Source organism: Microtus ochrogaster, chromosome 19 (assembly GCF_000317375.1).
Source record: "Microtus ochrogaster isolate Prairie Vole_2 chromosome 19, MicOch1.0, whole genome shotgun sequence".
Lineage (NCBI taxonomy): Eukaryota > Metazoa > Chordata > Mammalia > Rodentia > Cricetidae > Microtus > Microtus ochrogaster.
In genome coordinates this window covers 31926706-31946819 of record NC_022021.1, presented here as the reverse complement: position 1 = coordinate 31946819, position 20114 = coordinate 31926706, and the positions used below count along the sequence as shown (strand labels likewise).

Genomic DNA, 20114 nt, shown 5'->3' with positions numbered 1-20114 from the left:
CACCCCTATGTGTGCTAGTCTCCCAAAGGACAGAGTTCAGTTCACAGCACCCGCTTACCAACAGCTCACAGACTCTCTAACTCCAGCTCTGTGGGATCTGGGATGGCTTATCTTGGTTGTCAACTTGACTATATCTGAAACTTCTGGGTACTCCTTTGAGGAATTTTCTTGATCACATTTGAAATAAGAAAGTACACTCATGTGGGCAGCACCTTCTAGTGGAAGCCTGGACAAAAAGATAAAGAAGAAGAAAACTGCCTTTTTTTTTTTTTGCCTGCTTACCCTCACTTTTTCTGACAAGATCATTTATTTACTGTTGTGATTTCCTTTTGCTGGTATCAGAACCAACTTCAAGAGTTCAACAAAGATGGAAGATCAGCAGGTCTCCAGGAATCCTCCGTCCTTTAGTGCTAGACTGGAACGGCTGAGACAGCCAGCCTTGTCGACTGAGTAACTGCTGGATTCTCGACTTCTCTAGTGTGAGGCAGCCATTGTTGGACTACCTAGACCATATCCTGTAAGTCAATCTAATAAATCGTGTGTGTGTGTGTGTGTGTGCGCGCGCGCGCGCGTGTATGTGTGTGTATGTGTTCACACACACGTATATCCCAATGATATCAAACTTGCTTTTTCCGGGAACCCTACTTTATGACCTGAGGCCATCTTCTGGCCTCCAAGGGCATCCGTATCCACATATGCACATGCCCACCCACATACCCACGACGAATGGGGAGAGCCTGTGGAGAGCTTACCTCTCACAGATCCTGTAGTCTTCATTCACACTCACTGTCTTGTACTTCACACTACCCTTGGTCCGCTCCAGCTCCCAACACCAGTCTTTAGGTGTGTCAAACATTACAGTGTGATTGCTGGGATCAGTGGCTAAGAAAACAAAATCAGCACATGGTGAACTCTTTCCATGACACTGGTATTTTGTTCATGTGGACATACAAGCTCTGAACACAATTTATTACACTGAGTCTATTTTTATCTAAAAGTAAATTCACAGCTTAATTGTTCCATTTTTCTCCATTTTTCTGTCATTAATCCAAAAATTACAATGGAAACTTTATTGAAATTTTCATTACATTTATTTATTTTGTGTAGGAGAAGAGAGCATGGCATGCCTGTCACAGTGCACATATGTTGGTCCAACAACAAAACTCGGTTGTCAGGTCTGAAGACAAGCGTGTTTACCTACTGATCCTCGCACTGGTCCATGTTGTCTCTTTATATAGATATATAGATATAGACAGTAGGAAAGGAGTTTTGTTTCTAAAGTTTGATTTTTATTATTTTATGTGTATCTGTTTCTGTATGCCAAGAGTGTATAGGAGACTATGGAGTCCAGAAAATGGTGCTGGATCTCCTGTAGCTGGAGTTTACAGGCAGTTGTGAGTCAGTCACCCAATATGGGTGCTAAGAACTGAACTTGGGTCCTCGGGAAAAGCAGCATGTATTCTTAGCTGCTAAGCCATCCCTCCAGCCCCCAAAAGTTATTCTTGTTCCATTCCTTGCAAAAATAATTTCCAGTTCTATTTTCAGTTCATGAGATAATTTATATAAAACAAAAATCCTGTGAAGCACTGAAAAATGGGCTTGGCACAAAAGCTAAGGATGGAAATATTTTTAGCCCTCCACATGTGTATAACATGGTACACTGATGAGAATAGCATGTCTGATTCTGGAACATAAACCCTTCTTCAGCTTGTGATGTGCTGCCTGCAAGAAGCCTGTCCAGGACGGCACTTGGTCACTGAAAGCCATAAACAGACCAGAGAGTCACAGTGAAGGAAGTGGCCAATAGCCAAGGCCTGCATCATGGTGACAGGAACTTTGGCTACATCAGCACTGTTAGAACAAAATGTCCACGAGTCCTGCCCAAAGCTCAGCAGAAATGGCTGTGGCCTTTCTCCAGGCCATCACTGATTTCTGGAAGTGACAGGCACATCGAAAAACCCAAACTTCCTGGAAAATAACAAGTGTTGCTAAAACTAACCCACCTGCTTCTGTTAAATAAAATAAAATTACAGTAAAAGTAGTTTGAACAATGACAATAAGCAATGTTTACATAAGTCAAATATTTCTAATCTAAAAATATAAAAGTAAACCTTAAATTTCTGGACTGCCAATGTGATTTTCCAAGTGGAAAATTCCACACCTGACCTCATGTCATTGTCAAAACACAAGCACATTAAAAATATTGTATAAGCAGACAGTGGTGGCTCATGCCTTTAATCCCAGCACTTGGGAGACAGACACAAGTGGATCTCTGAGTTTGAGGTTAACCTGGTTTAAGAACAGGTCCCAAGACAGCCAGGGCCACACAGAGAAACTCTGTCTTGAGGGAGTAGGTGTCTAAGTGAGATAGAAAGACTGCTCTGTGGTCAAGAGCACTGGTGATTCCTCTAGACTTGCAGGTTTCAATTTCTAGCACCCACATGGCAGCTCCTAACTGCCTCTAGCTACAGTCTCAAAAGATCCAATGTCCCCTTCTGGTCACAACAGGTAATAAGCACACATGTAGTGCATGCATTCATGCAAGCAATCATACACATAAAAATAAACAAATCAAAGAAATATATAAGACAGGAACAGCGCTTACACTTGTAACATCAACATTTTAGAAGGCTAAAGGATCTTGAGTTTGAGGGCAGCCTGAGCTACCTACTGGAACCCTGCCTCAAATAACACCATAGACAAATAAACAGGTACCCTATCTATCTAGCCAGTCTAAAAATACTACACTGAGGGAGAAAGCTCAGTTGATAATGTACTTGCCTTTCAAGCATGGAGACGTTGTTTGATCCAGGCAGGTACTTATTCCTAGCACTGAGGAAGTAGACGGAAGGGTCCCAACTGTAAAGTGCTCACATTAACAAAACCCATACACAAAAACTAATAGCCACCATGGTGGGGCACGTGCCTTTAATCCCAGCACGTGGGAGGCAGAGGTAGGCAGCTCTCTGCATTCAAGGCCAGCCTGGTCTACAGAGTAAGTTCCAGGATTTCTACACAGAGAAACCCTGTCTCAAAACACAAAAATAAAACAAAGCAAAAACTAACGGCCAAATAGTGTCTGTTAGTTACAACCTTTCCTATCCCATGCCCCAGTGAAAGAGGATCAGAGAAGGGTGAATTACAACAGAATAAAGGTTCTATATACCCTGGGTACAAAACAAAACAAAAATCAAAGACAAAAAAAAAAAAACAAAGGATCAAGAAACTGCCAAGGAGAGGCAGGCGGATCTCTGTGAGTTCGAGGCCAGCCTGGTCTACAAGAGCTAGTGCCAGGACAGACTCCAAAAAGCTACAGAGAAACCCTGTCTCGAAAAACCAAAAAAAAAAAAAAAAAAAAAGAAACTGCCAAGGTAGGAAAGGTAAGTGCTAAGCAGACTGGTCATGTGTTAGCAAGGCCAGAAACTATCGTAGCAAGAACCAGACCTCAGGATCACTTGGTGTACACCTTTAATCTAAGCACTCGGGAGACAGAGATCATAGGGTGAAGCTCTGGAGTTGGAGGCCAGCCTGTTCTACAGAGTGAGTTACATAGTGAAAGCCTGTCTTTAATGTGTTTTGGTTTTTTTTTTTTCCAAAATCAGGATCTATGGAAAAAGTATAACTCATAAAACTAAAGTGTGATTTTTCAAATATGAATCCAAAAGATGCTTATATATAATTAGTCAACACTGTCAAAGTTGTACAATAGCACCCAGGCCAGAATCAGAATTGTTGCGGGATATTTGATCGCACTCTGAAACACTAAGACTGTGTTAATAAAATTAATTGGATCAAAGAGCAGAGCAAGTGACTAGTTAGTAGGAATTAGCCATAGAGAGGATGGAGGAGCCAAGAATATGTACAGTTAGGAGTACGGAGGGACTTAATCTTTTTGTTTTGGGACAGGTGGAGAGATGTTCTCTTACTGGATCTCCAGTCAAAAAGGAAAGTCAGCTAGTTGCTTCTCAGCTTCCCTTACCTAGCAGGATTTTACCCACAACATCTGACTCCCTAATCTTTATTGGTAAATAGAGTAGAGACTTAGTTAAAACCTACATTTGTGGGCTACAGCCTAGTTGGTGCTGATGGGACCAGAAGTGTGAGTACCCTGATTTGAGCAATGTGAAGCTGTGGGGCCACAGGGCACAGGGGTAGTTAAAACATCATAGACTCAGGTGTGGTTACTAAGCCAACAGAAAAACACTAGAGCATAAAAGGAAAGGCGGAATTTCTAAAAATACAGATGATTTTTATAAAGATTTATTTATTTATTATGCATACAGTGTTCTGTCTGTATGCATGGGTGCAGGCCGGAAGAGGGCACCAGATCTCATTACAGACGGTTGTGAGCTACCATGTTGCTGGGAATTGAACTCAGGTCCTCTGGAAGAACAGCCTGTGTTCTTAACAGTCCCATGATTATTTTTCAAGTATGAAACCAACAGATGTGTATATAAACTGTAGTAATCAACCAAAAAAGCCATGTGTATGCCTACTACACTGTCACTTTATAGCTATAATATAAAAGATCTGTCTGTAACAAAGATGAACTATAGGGACAAATTTCCTGCCCAGCTCAGTAATATTAATGTGAACTAATTCTCATGCATAGCCCACCATGAGTGATGGGTACCTTTTCTTTTCTTCTTTGAAACTCTGTATACAGCCCTTTCTGGCCTCCAACCTGACCTAAATCAGGCTGGCACTGAACTCACAGAGATCCAGAGATCCACCAGCTTTTGCCTCCAACTATGGTGTACCACTATGCCCAGATAATAGGCAATTTTATTCTCAATTACCTCTCATGTAAAGACTTCATCCTATGTCATGAATTTAATGCTTAATAATCTTCACAGGGGAGGCATGAACACTGCTATTTTAAAATGAGGAAATGTAAACACACAGGCATTTAGAACCATAGATAGACAACACCAAGGAACATCTTCTCTACAACATATTATAGCCAAGATGTCCAAAAGACAAAGCAGAGATAGGGAGATGGCTTCATGGGTAAAGTGGTTTGTATACAAGCATGAGGGCATGAGTTTGGATCCTCAAACCTACTTAAAAGCTGGGCTATTAATCTCAGCAGAGGCAGAGAGATTCTGTGAATTTGAGGCCAGCCTGGTCTTCATAACAGCAATGACTACATATAGAGCCCTGTCTCAAAAAACAAAGAAAAAGAAAAAAGTTAGGCAGAGCAGCACACATCTGTAACTCCAGCACCAAGGGAAAGGAGGATAGCAAAGATAGGTGGATCCTTGAAGTTCACTAGCAGGTTGGTTTAGTCAATAAGCTCCAGGTTCAGTGAGAAACCCTGTTCCAAAAAATAAAGTGGAGAAGAACTATAGAAGATACCTAATATCCACACCAGGTCAGGACATGTGTGTACATACATGAACATGTACATACAGAACACCCACACAAAAATCCACTCAACAATAACCAACAAAAACAGAAAAGGTAAAAGCAAAAGAATCCCAGCCAGATGGCGTAATTACTCGTACCTATAATCTCAACAGGATCACTCATCAGTCTGAGGCTACCTTGGACTACATAGTGAGTTCCAGGCTAAGCCAGGTTGAACTGTAATGGGACTGGGTCTCAAAAATGTAGACAGACAGACACAGAATAAAACATTATTAAAAGCTCTAAGGGGAAAAGGCCAATTCACCTACAAAGGTCAGCAATCAAATTAACATCAGCAAGCCTAAAATCTAGGAAAGCCTGGAACAATAATGTACTTTGTGTCCTGAAAGTAAATAATTACCAATCTAAATTGCTACAAACAGCAAAGCTATCTTTTAGTAATGACAGAGAAATAAGGATATCTCATGATAAGAACAAACTAAAGCAGTTCATAACCACACAGCTAGCACAAAGTTAAAATCATAACAGTACATAAAAGAATATCAAAACAGTAATACATGAACAAAAAGGATAGGAAGGAATCCATCACAGCCAACACACTAAACTATCAAACCCCTAATACTTAAAGAAAAAAAGACCTAAACAGTAATCCACCCAACCAGGAAAAAACAAAAAGGTGCAGACTGGCGGAATATATTTAAAAACCAGCTCCAGGAACTGAAGAGGTGGGTTAGCGATTAAGAGCAAGTACAGTTCTTCCAAAGGACCCACATTTGGTTCCATCACCCATGTTGGATTGCTCACAAACTCCAGCTCCAGAGATACCTGATACCCCTGTTCTCCTCAAAAAACACCCACAAAGAATCACATAATTAAAAATAATTTAAAAAATAGGTCCAATCATCTACTATTTCCAGGAGACAATTCACCGGCAGGGACTAAAAAATAAAAAGTATGGAAGTCCAAAACAAGCTGGGGTAACCATTCTGTTATCTGAAAAACTATACTTGAAACCAAAATAAGAACAGAAAAGGAACATAATTATAAAGGGAACAATTTATAAAAAAACATAAAATTAGTAAACATACATGTGCCAAATGTTAGGGCTCTCAATTTCATAAAATAATCACTAATGTGCACTAAGGTCTGAATGGTCCTGATAACACAGGGTTACTTCAGTACCCCCGGTCTCATCTTTAGGTCAGTCATCCAAACTAAAATAGAATGAAGAAACCACAGAGTTAGACTACACCATAGATCGAATGGATCTAACAGCTATCTACAGAATATTCTGCCTGGTAAAAACAGAGCACACCTTATTTTCGGCAGCCTGTGAAGCTCCTCTAAAATTAGTCATATATACTCTGGGCTGCAAAGCAGGTCTTAGCAAACAGAAAAAAACTGAGATTGTTCCTAGTACCTCATCAGATCATACTGAATAAAATTAGAAATCAACAGCAACAGAAACTACAAACACTAAAAGACTAGACAATACACCCAAGTGGACAGTGGGAAATTGAAGAAATGAGAGAAAAAATAAAAAACACAGGCTGGGGAGATGGTTCCATCAGTAAAATGCCTTTCTTATAAGCAAAAGAACCTGAATATGATCCCCACAGCATATATTAGGAAAACAAAGGAGGAGGAGGTGGAGGAGAGCAAAGCATATAAAAACTAAAAATATGTGTGCACTGGTAGGCCTGGCACATTCTCTCTTATCAAGCCAGACCTGAAGTGCATTTCTTATGAACAAATGTCCTGTGCCCACAAAACATTATTCTCTCTTTACTTTAAACTTTAAATGGTATCCTCAAGAATCTCAAGTGTATTTATGTAGAAAAAAGAACCCAGAGACAAATAAATTAAAATAGGGCTATTTTAATTGTCTCAATTTTATTTTTTTCAGGAGTTTCACATTTCCAGTATGACATTGCTTTTACTGCTTTTCAATTCATAACAATTCAAGTCCACTGTGTGTGTGCACTCACCTATGCGTACACAGGTGGCCACCAGAGGCTGACGCCAGGTATCTTCCTTTACTCTTCTCTGACTCATTTTGGAGCAGAGTTCCTCACTGAACCTAGACCTGGCTCTTTATGAAACTGGCCTGCCAGAAAGCTCCCACAATCTATCTGTTTCTGCCACCAGCACTGGGGTTCCAGCCATGTACCCCTGAACCTGTCTTTTACATGGATGAAAGAGATACAAACTCAAGTCCTCAGGCCTGCACAGCAAACACTTACACACCAAGCCACCTCTCTTGATTTCACTTTCCATAAGTAACCATAAAAACAATTCATTACAACATGAAAGCAAACAGACCTAAAAGGTCAGCTAAGCAAAGAACACAGGAAAAGAAAACTCGCCAGGTGGTGGTGATCCATGCCTTTAACCCCAGTACTCAAGAGGCAGAGGCAGGCAGATCTCTGAGTCTGAGGCCAGCCTGACCTATGAGAGATAGTTCCAGGACAGGCTCCAAAAACTACAGCAAAATCTTGTCTCAAAAAAAGAAAAAAAGAAAAGAAAAGAAAAAAGAAAGAAAAGAAAACTCCTAAATGAATCATGTGTTGGATGCTTGTACCCAAACGCATGTTGTCATTTGGGTAGTGTCCTGGCTGGTTTTAGGTCAAGTTGGCACACGCTACATTCATCTGAATGGAGGGAACCTCAATTGATAAAATGACTCCATAAGATGAGGCTGGAAGGATTTTCTCTTTTTTTTTAATACTTATTTATTTATTATGTATACAATATTCTGTCTGTGTGTATGTCTTCAAGCCAGAAGAGGGCACCAGACCTCATTAGAGATGGTTGTGAGCCACCATGTGGTTGCCGGGAATTGAACTCAGGACCTTTGGAAGAGCAGGCAATGGTCTTAACCACTGAGCCATCTCTCCAGCCCTGGAAGGATTTTCTTAATTAGTGATTAATGACGGCAGGGCCAGCCCATTGTGGGTGGTGCCATCCCTGGGATGGTAGTCCTAGGTTCTATAAGAGAGCAGTCTGAACAAGGCATGGGAAGCAAGCAAGTAAGCAAAGCACCTCCATGGCCTTTGCATCAGTTAGAGTTCCTGTCCTGGCTTCCTTCAATGATGGACGACGATGTGGAAGTGTAAGACAAATAAACCCTTTCCTCCCCAGCTTCCTTTTGGTCATGGTGTTGAATCACAGCAATGGTAACCTAAGACAGGGAGGATGCAGACACTGAGAAACTGAGAGACTGAGAAACTCAGGAAGCAGGTCACTGGGGTGTACCTTTGAAAGTTATGTCTGGTTTCTGTTTCCTTCTTTTTCTATTTCCTGTTTGTCACCATGAGGTGAACAACCTCCCCTTCCACAAAAACATGGACCAAGCAACCATAAAGTGAACCCTCTCAGAGAGTGAACCAAAGTAAATCCTTCTTCCCTTTTCTGACAGACATTTGGTCACAGTGATACAAACTCACTAAACAGGGTTCCCCTCCTGATCACAGGGGAGAATAGAAAGGAACCTTCTGGAGGTGGAGACACTGCTAGTCCCAGCATTGAGTGAGACTCAGCTTGGGCTACAGGAAGAGACAAACCAAAGATGACTGGAAGAATCTTGGCTACTCAGCGACAATAGCTCAAAAGAGACTTACCTGTGCTGTGCACAGCAGCTGCATAGGAAAACAGAAACAGTCTTTTCAGCAGTTTAGGAGTCTGAGTATGACGGATTATGCCACTGACAATCTAGAGAAGAAAGGACCAATGGATATTGTTATGCTTCTGATAGGTCAACGCTAAGAAAGGTAGGGGCCAACTTTGTTCTCTATCACACTAATGTGATGTGGGAAGCTATTCTGTATATGTATTGCTTTTATTGCAGGGCAGAACGGAGCTAGGTGGGAAAAATTAACTGAATGCTGGGAGACAGAAGGCAGAGTCAGGGAGGTGCTATGGGAGACAGACACTGCATGGAAACTTGCCAGTAAGTCACAGCTATCTGGCGATATACAGAATAATAGAAATGGGTTAAATTAAGATGTAAGAGCTAGCCAATAAGAAGCTAGAGCTAATAGGCCAAGCAGTGATTTAATTAATACAGTTTCTGTGTGGTTATTTCGAGTCTGGACAGCCAGGAACAAACAAGCAGCCTCCTACAACACTAATGGGCTCTGGGGACAGCATAACCCTTGCTGAACTTCAATCTATGATTTAGCTCTTAGAACAGTGCCAGAGCAACAGAATACTATTTTGTCATGCTTTCTAAGAGCTTCGACTGTCTAGGGAAAATTTAAAACACAGTCTAATTTCCCAAAAAGCAAGAGTTAAAAATTTCAACTGCCTTATAAGGTCTGGTCCAAATATCCAACATGTCCAAGACTCACAAGTGAAACAGACAAAAAGCAAGACACTTAGCTGACTCACTTGTGGATGCTGTAGACAATAAAGGAAAGGGCTAGGCATGTAGCCCAGTTAGGAATATGCTTGCCTAGCATGCACAGAGTCCTAGTAGAACAAGCTTATAGTCCCAGCACTCAGGAGGAAGGAGGAGAATCAAAGCTTCAAGGTCATTCCCAGCAACAGAGAGCATTTAAGGCCAGCCTGGGCTACACAAGACCTTGTCTCAAAAGGAAAAAAAGAAAAGAAATCTGTCGCTGTTCTCTCTGTCTGTCTATTGTGTTAATCAAAAGTATGTTTGGATAAATAACTAAAATAATTGTTTAAAAGGAAATGCTTTGTTTCTTGGGGAATTTTCTCTAGCTATAGCATTTTTTGCCTGCTCACAATAGGTATTATATTATAATCACATTCATTATTCTAACTGAACTACCATACTATTTCAAAGAAAATTAGAGCATTACCTAAAGTGTGCAAAATTCATTGCTGATAGGACAGTATAAACAAACTGGCATCTTGCTGGGCTTTCCCTAATGTGCGTACCATGAGAGGAGCAAGTCTGAGACCGTCCCTATCTCAGCAAGAAAAACCTTGGAAATTATAAGGAATCGTAGCAAACTGGTACAGCCATTTCCTGATTGCAACTTCTGCGTCTACCAGGAAATGATGCTTGGTCTTTACAGGTGCATCTGATGAACCGACTTCGCTCATGAAACAACTGCTGTTTCATAGAGGCAAACACACAGATCCTCAGGAGTCAGCATTCCTGTGGTAGACAGACTCTAGGGGAAGATCAGCCTTAGCTGTCTTTTCCTCCCCATCCCCAAGCAGACCCTGACCTCACTCATCACCTCCCACTCACCCCTTAGTAGTTCTAGGTAACCAGCACTATAAACTGAAGGACTCAAGGTTATACATGCCAAATAAAACCAGTCATGCTTGTCCCAACTATCTCTCACACATTAATCCGAGAATGAGATTGCAGCTGACATCAGCTTCAGAGTGAAAGGCTTTCTTCCACCTTCAGGCAATATAAGCAAAACCTAGTCAGTGGGGGAAATCCTGATGGGAAATAAACCTAAAAACAGATGTAACTAGTTACCCTTTTGACTTCCTCTTCCTTTGTGTACCTCAGACAAAAGTGTAGCACCCGCAGATCTTTGCAGTGGATAATAAGCTTCTCTGGGTATTTCTTCAGTTGATCAAACAGAGGCTTCTTTTTCTCATCAAACACTACAGATCAAAGACAAAATTATGAGTAGAAATGACTGTTACATGGTGACAAATTAACACTAAAGGAACAGGTAGACTGGTAGTGTCTAAGGATGGAAGTCACTCCCAAAAGTATTCTTTTCTTTTTTTCTTCAGTGCAGTTCTGGCTGTTCTGGATCTAAGTTTGTAGATCAGACTGGCCTCAAACTATGAGATCCACTTGCCTCTACCTCCAAAGTGCTGGGATTAAAGGTGTGTGCCACCACATCAGGCTTCCAGCAGGATTCTTTATTCCTTTGGAATAAGACTAAGACTCAAATGAACAGACCAGACTCCACCAGTCTAAAGAAAGCCCAGCTCTGATGGGCCTGAGAGACAGCTTAGCAGCTATGAGCTCTTCCTGCTCTTCCAGAGGACCAGGGTTCAGTTCCCAGGATCCATGGTTTTTGTTCGTTTTTTTGTTTTGTTTTGAGACAAGACTTCTGTCCTGGAACTCACTCTATAAATTAGGGTAGCTTCAAACTCAGAAGTCCACCTTCCTCTCTGCCTTCTGGGATTGAAGGTGTGCACCATCACACCCAGCTCAAGTTTTTCTTTTCTTCTTTTTTAAAAGTTTTTTTCTTTAAGTTTTCATTGTGTATACTGACTGATCATGGTGCTATGTTTTCTAAGGACACTGTCATATAAGCATTTAATGTGTGTCAAGCATATGCCCATTACAGTGAGCCTTAACCGACCAACACCTACCATAGAACAGTTTTGTGTGCATGTTAGAAAAAGCAGGCTTCAGGCTAGGTGTGGTGGCTTGCACCTGAAAACTCAGCCCTTGGGAGCAAGAGCCAGAGGCAAGAAAATCAGAAGTCTGAGGCTAGTGGGCTACATTAAATCAAACAACCAAGCAAACAGAATACTGTCTTACAACATTCCCAAAAAACTAGGTGAGTCAGTAAGTAAGTAAGTAAGCCTCCCCACTAAGCCTGATGACCTGAGTCTGATCCCCAGGATGCACGGAGATGCTCCTGAATGCTGTCTTCTGATCTCCACATGCACACCCACTAAAGTACGTACACTAACACACAAATCTTAACAGAAAAAAGAATGAGATAGAGAAAAGAGGATGCAAGCCCAGCTTGGTTCATCTCAAACCAAGTAACCCTGGGTGAGCTATCCATGCTGCACTTACCATTCCCAAAGCTGTTTTCCATAAGGTAACTTATGCAGCACAGTTGAACAGACTATAAGATATTATTGCTCTATGTTCTGAGGCAGGCAATGCAACAAAGGAAGGAGACACTCACCTCCATAAATCTGATCCACACAGTGAAGGGGAACATCATTTTCTCCTACTATCTTATTCTTAAACTGAGTTTCCTAAAAAGAAAAAAAAATCAAAAGGAAATAACTATGACTCCTTTCAATGAACTCGGACATTCATAGCAAAGCAAATCATTATTCTCCACTTTACAGAGATAAATGAAGAAAGGCATCTCCCCCAGGCCCCCAAGTAAAGGGATGCTGCAGTACATGAGAGAAAATCCCATGAGCACCAGCTGTTTCAACCCAGGGAGAACACGCCACTTCTGTGCCACTGAAAACCAAGTGTACAAGTGACAGGTTAGCACTTCTGCACACAGTGCAGGCAGACGGAGACAAAGCTATCTGGCTTTGGGGAAGCAGCTGGAAAGTCAAGTATTTGGCAAAAGCTGTGTTTGCTCAGAACTAGGAGTCAAGCCCTGCAACAGACAGTGGTGCAGGAGGCCAGCCTGGGAAGTAGCAACAGTGCTGCTTTATACGAAACACAGAGGTCCAGGGCACTGGCACATGGGGAACAGGCAGGGTCCAGTGGAGTTCCCACTGGGGTGCAGTGCTGTCCCTCCTCTATCGCTCACCCCTAAGGAGACACAAGTCTCAAACAACACTGCAACTAGATTCAGATCAAACAGAAACAACCCAAGCTCAAGGGTCGCACTCCAGACCTAAGTGCCCAAATCTGTGAAAGAGGGAACATGAGAAACTGTACATGGGAGAGGTTGTTCCAGCGGGTGACTCATGCTGTGCTGAATTCAGAAGAAATTGGGGAAAGTTGGTGAAGTCAGCTTAGAGGGGCAAAAGCGAGCAAGCAGGAAGCACCGGTGGTGATTTTAGGTCTTCCTGGTGGAGGGAGCCCCTGAAGGGCGAGAGCAGACCGCCAGCATGGGCTGGGAGGAGAAAGCTGCAGGGACAGCACCGGAGTCACGGCTGCACCTTCCTACCACTCTGCAGATGCAGCTCATACGTACACCGCCATTATCCAAGGCTGAGTCGTCATCCCCCAGGAAGGAAATCTTGAAGTCAGTGCAGACGAGTCTCCCATAGACACCGCGCTGACAGGAATCTTCCTGCACATACTTCAGGACTGTGCTGGCTTCACAAAGCAGTTGTTCACCTGATGGAAACCAAAGCGAGCTCTCCTCAGAGGCCTCAGGGGAGGCCCAGAGCTGTGAGCACCGGGACAAGCACACAGTACAGCGCAGCACTCGGCAGCAGCGCACTCCAGAGCAGGCAGAGCCACATGGCTCAGAGACCGTCATGCTGGGATTTCTCCAACCACTCAGGAGCTCAAGCTTCTTCTCTCTCCTTTGTTTGGAAACAGGGTCTCACCATATTACACAGACTAGCTTTGATTCATTAAGTAGCCTGGGCTGGCCTAAACTCACAATTATCCTCCTGCCTCAGCCTCCCTAATGCTGGGATTAGAGCCCCTTTGCCCTGACTTTCAGCCACCTTCTGTAGTGCAGATCTTGGTGTTTTTACTACTTTGACCCAGCAGTGTCCCACAACAGGGATCCTGGAAGTGGAGCAAAGGTAGGCAGGGTGGTCAGCAGGGCCTGGATTCAGAACTCAGCCCCATTCCCTGTGTAAGCCAGGGCTTCTGTGCAGCTTCCTCAGATGACAGAGGCATGGGCTCATGTTGGAGGATGAGAGGGGAAAGAGGTCATAAGGTGGGGAGGGGGCATAGTCTCTCTTTCTTAGTTCAAAGCATTTCCTCTCGATGCGCCACCTCCCCTGCTCCATCTGCAGGGACCCAGCCCGCATTAGAAGCTATAGTTCCTGAAGACATATTCCACAGCCAAAAATCACTAGGGTTAGACGTAGGTGAGCATCCTTTGCTCCCTAGAAGAGAAAACTCTGCTGGTGTTTGGGTGAGGACAGGAAGAGAAGGACATAAAGGAAATAAGAGTGGAGGCTACTCATTTGTTCCCGGCCACCCAGACCCCAAATAATCACTCAGAAACTATTTTAACTGCAATACTGTTTGGCCAATAGCTTAAGCGTACTTCTAGATAGCTCTTACATCTTAAATTAACTCATTTCCATTATTTTATATTTTACCATAAGGCTCATGGTTTATGGTAAAGTTCCCAGGCATGACTCCTTCGGTGGCGCTACATGGCGTTTCTGACTCTGCCTACTCTCTCTATATATGTTTTCTAACCTGGCTATATTCTGTTAAGCCACTGGACAAAAGCAGCTTCTTTATTCACTAACCAATAAAAGCAACACATATACAGAAGGACTTCCCACACCATAAGAGAGCCAATTTAGCAATAACAACAAGGAATTTTCTTGTCATCTAATAGATAACCATCTTCCCCCCCCCTCAGGGCTTCCCTCTGGCTTTCTTCACCTTTGAATTCACTTGTTGGCTAAAATTCATTTAATCTATCTTTAAAGAATAACAGCAGGGCCGGGCGGTGGTGGCGCATGCCTTTAATCCCAGCACTCGGGAGGCAGAGGCAGGCGGATCTCTGTGAGTTCGAGACCAGCCTGGTCTACAGAGCTAGTTCCAGGACAGGCTCCAAAACCACAGAGAAACCCTGTCTCGAAAAACCAAAAAAAAAAAAAAAAAAAAAAAAAAAAAAAGGTGGTGGTACACACCTTTAATCCCAGCAGAGGCAGGCAGATCCTCAAGGCCAGCCTGGTCTACAAAGTAAGTTCTAGGACAACAAGGGCTATACAGAAACTCTGCCTTGGGAGGGGGACAAAAAGTTAACAGAAAGTTAGGCATCCTTGTTACAGGAAAACACACATTATAAGAAAAACAAAAACTTTTTGGAACTGGATGCAACATGCACATCTGTGAGCCCAGTATTCAGGAGAGGGAGGCAGAAGGGTCACAAGTCCCAGGCCAGCCTGAGCTCTTTGAAACCTAGTTTCAAAATAAACAAAACATTTACAAAAAGAAATGATTTTTATACAGCTGGCAACATTTTCCACTTAAGAGAGAACTATACCACCAAGAGGTTTCTGTTCTTGAACTCAGAAGTGATTAAAACTTAACTGAGAGTTAGCCACTCTCCTGTCTCAAAAACAGTCAACCAATCCAGGCTCCTTCATAATGAATGACTTCCAAGCAGAGCCCCAGTAACCCCGGCAGCCCTAGTATCTCTGGTACCTGTGCTGAAATACACCAGCAGACAGTCTGCCAGTGCTGGGAGGCCCAGGCAGCTGTGAGAGCTGAGAGCAACTATGGTTAGAGGCAGCAAGAAGGAAATGCAGACTATCGGATTCTTCCAAGGCCTAGGATTTTCTTGATTGGAGACCAGAAACACTAGACAAAACCAAGTAGGACACCCTCAAAAAGGCTTCACTGGCTTGTGAAAGAAGTGAGAATTTCCCATCACGTTGGAGGAAAGGGAAACGAGGAAATTTTTTCCAAATGTTGTAACCTCTGGGTCAGGTGTGTAGTTACTGAAGACCTTGACATCTTTGTTATGATACATCATCATCATTGTTATGTGCCAGAGCATGAAAACAAAGGAGTTTATAATAGCAACACTAGGGATGACATCATCTATCTTTGGCCTTGAGCTATAGGTGAGATATGATGTTAGCATGACCATTACCTGGCAACAAGTGAAGAGTGACTTCCTTTTCTGTTACTTCCTTTTCATTTGTATGAATTTCCTAAAAATAAATAAACAAATAAATACAAGAGCAAAAAGTCACAATTTTCTTTGCTTACAGGCTAAAATTAACAATAAATTAACATTCCAAACACATATTAAACTATCACCTAAGCTCAAGAAGTTTGACTTAATAAGCTATTGTTATTACATTTATTTATTTATTGAGTGTGTATAGAGATGCCCGCACAGGCATGTGTCACAGTGTGTGTGTGTGTGTGTGTGTGGGCTTGCACATGTAGAGCGGAGAACAACCTACGGTAGGAGTAGGATTTCTCCTTCTACATGTAAGTCCCAGATCTTTAGGCTTGGTGGCAAGTACATTTATCCACAAACTATATCACTGACCTTTAACAAACCACTTTTAAATACATGTTTAGGGGCTGGAGCTGTCACCTAACATGTATAAATCCTCAGCATAAAAAAACAAAAGCAAACAAACAAAAAACAGGATGTGGAGTGATGACTCCTTTAGTAAAGTACTTGCTGCACAAGCATGGGGACCTAAACTCAGTCACCAACATAAAAGCTAGGCACAGCAGCATGCACCTTCAAAGCAGAGACAAGACAGCCCTGGGGCTTACTGGCTAGCTAGTCTAACCAAACAGGTAAGCCCCAAGCTCAGTGAGAGGCTGCCTCAAAAATCTCCAAAAAGAACATGGAAGGCAACTAAAGAAGACACCCAATGCTAACTTGTGACCGCCATAAGCACACACATGTACATATACCTGCATACATTTTTATGTATACAAATACGATATAGCAGAAAATGCCTGAAAAAAACAGTCACAAGTCCCAGGCCAGCCCGAGCTCTTTGAAACCTAGTTTCAAAATAAACAAAACATTTACAAAAAGAAATGATTTTTATACAGCTGGCAACATTTTCCATGTAAGAGGGAACTATACCACCAAGAGGTTTCTGTTCTTGAACTCAGAAGTGATTAAAACTTAACTGAGAGTTAGCCACTCTCCTGTCTCAAAAACAGAAGGGGGGCAGGAAGATCAAGAAGTTCAAGGTCCTTCTTGGCTATATAGCAAATATGAGGCCAGCCTGGGCTAAATGAGATTCTGTCTTAAAAAACAAAAATAGAGCCATGTGGTGGCAGTGCACACCTTTAATCCCAGCACTTGGGCGGCAAGGGCAGGCAAATCCCCAAGGCCAGCCTGGTCTACAGAGCTAGTTCTAGGAGAGCCAGGGCTACACAGAGAAACCTTGTAAAACAAGGACAACAACATCAGCAACAATAATAGTACAGAATGGTTCAGTGTAAAAGCACTTGCTACCCATCCTGTTGACCTGATCATGTGCGTGCTATGGAATAATCCTCTTATACACTGTAAAGATTTGTCACTCAAAATGGTTTAATAATCCCAGCACTCGGGAGGCAGAGGCAGGCGGATCTCTGTGAGTTCGAGACCAGCCTGGTCTACAAGAGCTAGTTCCAGGACAGGCTCCAAAACCACAGAGAAACCCTGTCTCGAAAAACCAAAAAAAAAAAATGGTTTAATAAAAATGCTGATGAGCCAGCAGCCAGGCAAGCATAGGTGGGGCAAACAAACTAAGGATGATGGGAAGGAGAAGGGACTAGTGAGCAGTCACCAGCCAGATGTAGAGGGAGCAGAAGAGGAACATGCCATGCTAGTAATAAAAATACCGCCACATGACAGAGTGTAAATAAGGAATAAGAGTTAACTTAGAGTGTGAGAGTATTAAGCGCGAGCTATTGGCTGAGCATTTATAAGTAAGACTAAGCCTCCAAGTCAATTATTTGGGAAGCGGTTGCCAGTTATTTGGGAACAGGAAGGCAGAGGAGAAATGTCCAATGCTACATGTGTAGCGAAAATGAACTAACCCCACCAAGTTGTACTCTAACATTCTTACTAATGCCATCACATGAAAACAAACACACACACATAAATAAATAAACTATTTTTTGATACAAAAACAATATATGTTTTAAAGACGAGGTGTGGTGACCCTACCTGTATGCATAGCATTTGGAAAGTTGAGGCAAAGAGCAGGAGTTTAAGGTCATCACTGACTACCGAGTGAGTTCCAGGTTAACCTGGGCTACAAAAAACCCTGTATCAAAAAACAATAAAACATAAAGCTATATATACATATATAAAATAAAAGTGGACAGAAAATTTCAGAAAGTTTTAGTGATAGTCAACATATTAAATTAAGTTTTAAGATTTATATCTACTAGTTGTCCAAGCAGAAAGGCAGAGGTAAACATCCCTTATAGGAAGAAATAAGTTAAAATGACACCTAGGCAAAGAAACATACATAACTCAGATACAGAGTTGGGAAAAAATAAGAGACATGTCAGAGAATGAGATCCTCTCCCTCCAAAGAAAATCAAGGGTTGAAAACAAGAGAGATCAAGTCTTCTCAGGGAAGAAACATCTATCTATAAAAGACAAACAGGAACACAGGACAGTATATAGTCAGTACACATAAAATGTCTATCTATAAAAGACAGGCAGAGGAACACAGGACAGTATGTAGTCAGTACACATAAAATGTCTACCTGTAAAAGACAGGCAGAGGAACACAGGACAGTATGTAGTCAGTACAGATCCAACTACTCTATGTAGCACACTAGGTTAGGACTCAATGAAGATAGCTGTAATATCCACTCCACTGTCCACGCCAAGTTACTTTAAACCACAAGATGTTATCAAGAGTTGCAATCACTTCTAATGGAGAACCAAGTCCTGGCTCAATGTCAGTAACTAAACTCAGGTCCGTCTATTTTGTGCTCAGCATTTACTGGCTATTCAAAGATAACTTGCAAACTTTAATGAGTGATGTTTGCAAAGTGACTTGGCGCAAATACTTGCTAACATAACAAGAGTCTAAGTCTCCTCGTGAAGTCTATAAGCCATCTAAGAAGTACTCCTACCAAAATACCTAACTTCAAACACACCTGGAACCCAAGGCTTGAAAGGCAGAGGGATTTGTACATATGAAACAGCATGAGTTACACAATGAAGTCTAGGTCAGCCTGGGCTCCAGAGTGAGACCCAGCCAAGGACAGATGAATAGAAGAGGGAAGGGAGGGAAGAAAGGAGGGAAGGAAAAATTCAGGCTGGTGGTGGAAGTCTGTGATCCTGGTCACTCATTAGGACAGAGAAACACAATAAATGACACCATGGGGATGATGTAATCAGTTCCTGAGGAAAATACTAAACGACACAGCAGTTTGGTAAGCAAATAAACTGGGCTTATTTAATGTTATGTAGGTAAAAGGCTCTGGGAAGAATAAGAGTCTGACTGTGATAACCCAGACTGAACCACAGCAACAGAATAAATGTGGGTGTGGCCGAGGCAGTGGGAGGACAGTCGGCCGCCTAAAGAGACAGTGCTCAGTGCTGGTGTTTCCCTAGAGAACCCTTTCAAGGCAGCCTATTTCAGAGGTGAATATGATTTCCATCCAGCAGATGCCACAACCTAGGGACAAGCTTCTCAAACTTAGGGTGTGTTAGGAGTCTGGGGAGCCTGTTAGGGGAGGCTGAATCAGATGCAAGGTTCTGGAGGTTGAGCAAGCTATTCATGTACATACATGTACACGGGAGTATTTGGTAACTTAGCAATTTTCACTCAGAGTTTCCATTCTCCGTCACAGAGGAAGAAATCTATTAAGACACAATTACTTGTCAGGTCCCATCATCCATCTCTGAAGAGAAAGCAAAGGGAATCTCTAAATTCTATCAGCTTATGAAAACTGTAGCGTTGGTCCTGACTAGTGCTTAGAATCCAGTCCAAACACAGGCCAGCTGGGCCAGCACTACCCTGCCCTTACATCAGTGGAAGTATCCTGCCTTTTTAAGAATATACTATGGAGCCCAGGTTGGCCTTGAACTCAGGATCTCTTGCTTCAGCCTTCTGAGTACAGGGATTACTGGTGTACACCACTATGCCAGCTGTGAAATTCTTTAAATTCCAGAATCAATATCATTCAGAAAAGCATGTAGTATACTGTCTAATCCCAAACTCCCTAGATGAGGCAGGCTGAATAAATAAATAACAAATAAAAAATAAAGTAAATAAGTAAATAAATGAGTAAATAAATAAAATAACCCAGCCTCTTGGAAGGACCCACTTCCCCGTTAACTGCAATGGGAACTCACAAGAAGCCTGGTTTTTACAAACACAGGCTAATCACTTTATCTTTTCTATTTTTTTAAATTTATTTATTTATTAAAAATTTCTGTCTC

The 20114-nt window shown here is 42.2% G+C and overlaps 1 protein-coding gene across 2 annotated transcripts in view; it reads right to left on the bottom strand.

The window, feature by feature from the left end:
• Mtmr12 (myotubularin related protein 12) overlaps positions 1-20114 on the bottom strand; it is a 73626-nt gene that overhangs the window by 27530 nt on the left and 25982 nt on the right. For both annotated transcript variants that reach the window (XM_005356642.3, XM_026783802.1), the window contains exons 2-7: positions 15831-15891; positions 13224-13369; positions 12243-12315; positions 10835-10965; positions 8991-9081; positions 753-882 (exon numbers count right to left, since the gene is read on the bottom strand). In XM_005356642.3, coding sequence (XP_005356699.1) covers positions 753-882; positions 8991-9081; positions 10835-10965; positions 12243-12315; positions 13224-13369; positions 15831-15891 — 632 coding nt within the window. The remainder of the gene's footprint in view (positions 1-752; positions 883-8990; positions 9082-10834; positions 10966-12242; positions 12316-13223; positions 13370-15830; positions 15892-20114) is intronic.